Here is a 3090-nt window from a genome sequence, read left to right on the forward strand (position 1 = left end):
AAAGAGAGCGACAGTGTGAGAGTGAGAAAGGGAGCGTGAGAGAGAGAGAGTGAGAGAGAGAGAGAGAGAGAGAGAGAAACAGAAAGAGGGTGAAAGATAGAACATATATATATATATATATATATATGTATATATATATATATATATATATATATATATATATATATATATATATATATATATATATATATATATATATATATAGGCAGTGAAGAGGAAACAGAATGTGTGTGTGTTCGGGAGTAACCCTAAAACATACCAAAAAACTCAAAGACAAAAAAACAGAAGACAAAAACGAAAACAAGACCAAAAAACAAAGGAAACACCCCTTACCTTACTCCCCCGACAAACAACAAACGCACAAACAACAAAAGAGGTAAAGAAAAAATAACAAGAGTGAAAGTTGAAGAAGTAGAGACGGCGGAGTTTGGTCGGGCGGACTTTATAAAGCTTGTTGTTGTATATAGCGAATGAAAAGAGGATGAGAGCTATTTACCTGACGCTACTCTATTTGTTTTGGCACGGCAGAATTTCTCCTTGTAATTCGGGTCATCCGAATCGCTTACAGCTTTGGATCGACGAAGAACAGGTGTCGGATTCGTTCCGTAAGTATTGAACTCTTTGGAAGGAATTTATATATATACATATATATATATATATATGTTTGGCAACGTGTTTATTGTTTATTGTTTATCATATATTATTTTTGTTTCCGTTTCTGCCTTTATGTATATGTATGTGTGTATATATATATATATATATATATATATATATATATATATATATATATGTATATATATATAAACACACACACACACACACACACACACGTTATCATTCATTATTCGTTGTCACATTGTTTTTTGTCGCTCATATACATACATACATACATACATACATACATACATACTCAATCATACTAACAAATAGACACACACGCACATATAATACACACATAGATACATACACACACTCGTACGTACATACATACAAATATTATATATATACATACATATATATATATATATATTTATATAAGGGCATTACTACAGAATAATGCCACACACTAGACTTCCCAAATAAACACACTAGCTTCCTGATAAAATTCTTGTAAAAGATTTTTATCCCATTATTGAATATATATATATATATATATATATATATATATATATATATATATATATATATATATATATATATATATATACGCGCGCGCGTGTGAATGTATGTATGCATAATTTTGTTGTCCGCTGAAATTCAGCTCCAATTAAACGGGGTCCTACCGACCCGGTCCTCGGAGCCAATCCTTCTTCCAAAGGTACGGATCCATTTTGCCGACTTGCCCTTTTGGCGCTATCGACGAGAGGCTGTATATATACATATATATATATATATATATATATATATATATATATATATATATATATATATATATATATATATGAGTACTTCTGCGGCCTGTGATAGCACCCAATCTCTCTCTCTCTATTTACACACACAAATACACACATGCGTACATATATGTGTGTGTGTGTGAGTGTATTTGTATATGTAAGGATAAATGGATGCATGCATGTGTGCGCGTTAAAGAGAATGAGGGATTGGATGCATCAGTGACATATTTATATCCGGGTTAGTCTGATCGAGGTTAGATAATCCATTTATGACCATCCCCACTGTGTCCTGTCTATTCTGAAAGTGAAGGGTATGACAGTAGTTTGGTTGCTATTTCTCGCAAACTGAACGACCGCATAAAATTGTTCCCGTTAACTCGTATACGTGTGGTTATGTATTTCTATATGTACGCATGAATGTTTGTACTTATGTATGATGTATGTATATATATATGTATAAGTATGCATCTATATGTGTATGTATGCGTGTGTCGGTGACTGAGTTTAGTTGTGTGTGTGTGTGTGTGTGTGTGTGTGTGTGTGTGTGTGTGTGTGTGTGTGTGTATGTGTGTATGTGCGTGCGCGTGTTTGCTTTCGATTTTGCATGTGTCGACGTGTCCGTCAGTCTTTCTATGTGTTTGTGTAAGAATGAGATGGTCTGCCTTGTGTCAGTGGCTTAATAATGGTTTTAGTGAATGTGTGTGTGTGTGTGTGTGTGTGAGTGTGTGTGTGTGTGTGTGTGTGTGTGTGTGTGTGTGTGTATGCGTGTACGCGTTCTGAGTGTACATTTACTAGACATGTGTGTTGTATATGATTCTATGTATGCAATGCAAAATACACACACATACACATACATGCATATATATATATATATATATATATATATATATATATATATATATATATATATATATATATGTACATTCATATATATATATATATATATATATATATATATATATATATATATATATATATATGTATATATATAAGTATACACATATCCATATTTCCACATATATATTCATACACACACATACTCATATGTATACATGTATACATGTATATTCTCACACCCTTATATATATATATATATATATATATATATATATATATATATATATATATATATATATATATATATGTAAATACACGTGTGTGTATGTGTGTGTATGTGTGTGTGTGTGTATGCTACATGTGTAAATATTTTTGTAGGTATGTATGTTAAAACATGAGCGGGTGTTTTACTGTGTGTCCGTCTGGATGGATGTTTTTGTGTATAACTTTGTGTCTGTGTGTCCGTGTCCATGTTAACATGTGTTTCTTTTTTTCCTGTGTATGTATGTGCGTAATATGTCTGGCCGTATGTGAATATCATTTCACACACACAAAGAAAGAACACGTTTTACTGTCCGTCTGTCTGTACAAACCACACACACACACACACACACACACACACACACACACACACACACACACACACACACGTACATGCGCATGTGTGTGTGTGTCTCGTGTTTGAAAATTAGTATCCGTCCATGCGTGACTGTCTCTCTTTTAAGATACGTCCAAAACCTTTGCCTTCCGTCCTTGCCGCTACAAGAAGTGTACGCGTCAGTACTTCTAAGTGTGATTGTGTGCGTGTGCGTGATTGTGTGTGTGTGTGTGTGTGTGTATGTGTGTGTGTGTGTGTGAG

General features: G+C 33.4%; 1 protein-coding gene across 2 annotated transcripts in view; it reads left to right on the forward strand.

Moving 5' to 3' along the window:
* Positions 1 to 211: 211 nt before the first annotated feature.
* LOC106871144 (protein shifted-like) overlaps positions 212 to 3090 on the forward strand; it is a 328503-nt gene continuing 325624 nt past the window's right edge. For both annotated transcript variants that reach the window (XM_089338385.1, XM_089338386.1), the window contains exon 1: positions 212 to 605. In XM_089338385.1, coding sequence (XP_089194511.1) covers positions 482 to 605 — 124 coding nt within the window. In that variant the 5' untranslated portion in view covers positions 212 to 481. The remainder of the gene's footprint in view (positions 606 to 3090) is intronic.

This window comes from Octopus bimaculoides, chromosome 20 (assembly GCF_046866305.1).
Source record: "Octopus bimaculoides isolate indiv1 chromosome 20, ASM4686630v1, whole genome shotgun sequence".
In the NCBI taxonomy this organism is placed as follows: Eukaryota; Metazoa; Mollusca; class Cephalopoda; order Octopoda; family Octopodidae; genus Octopus; species Octopus bimaculoides.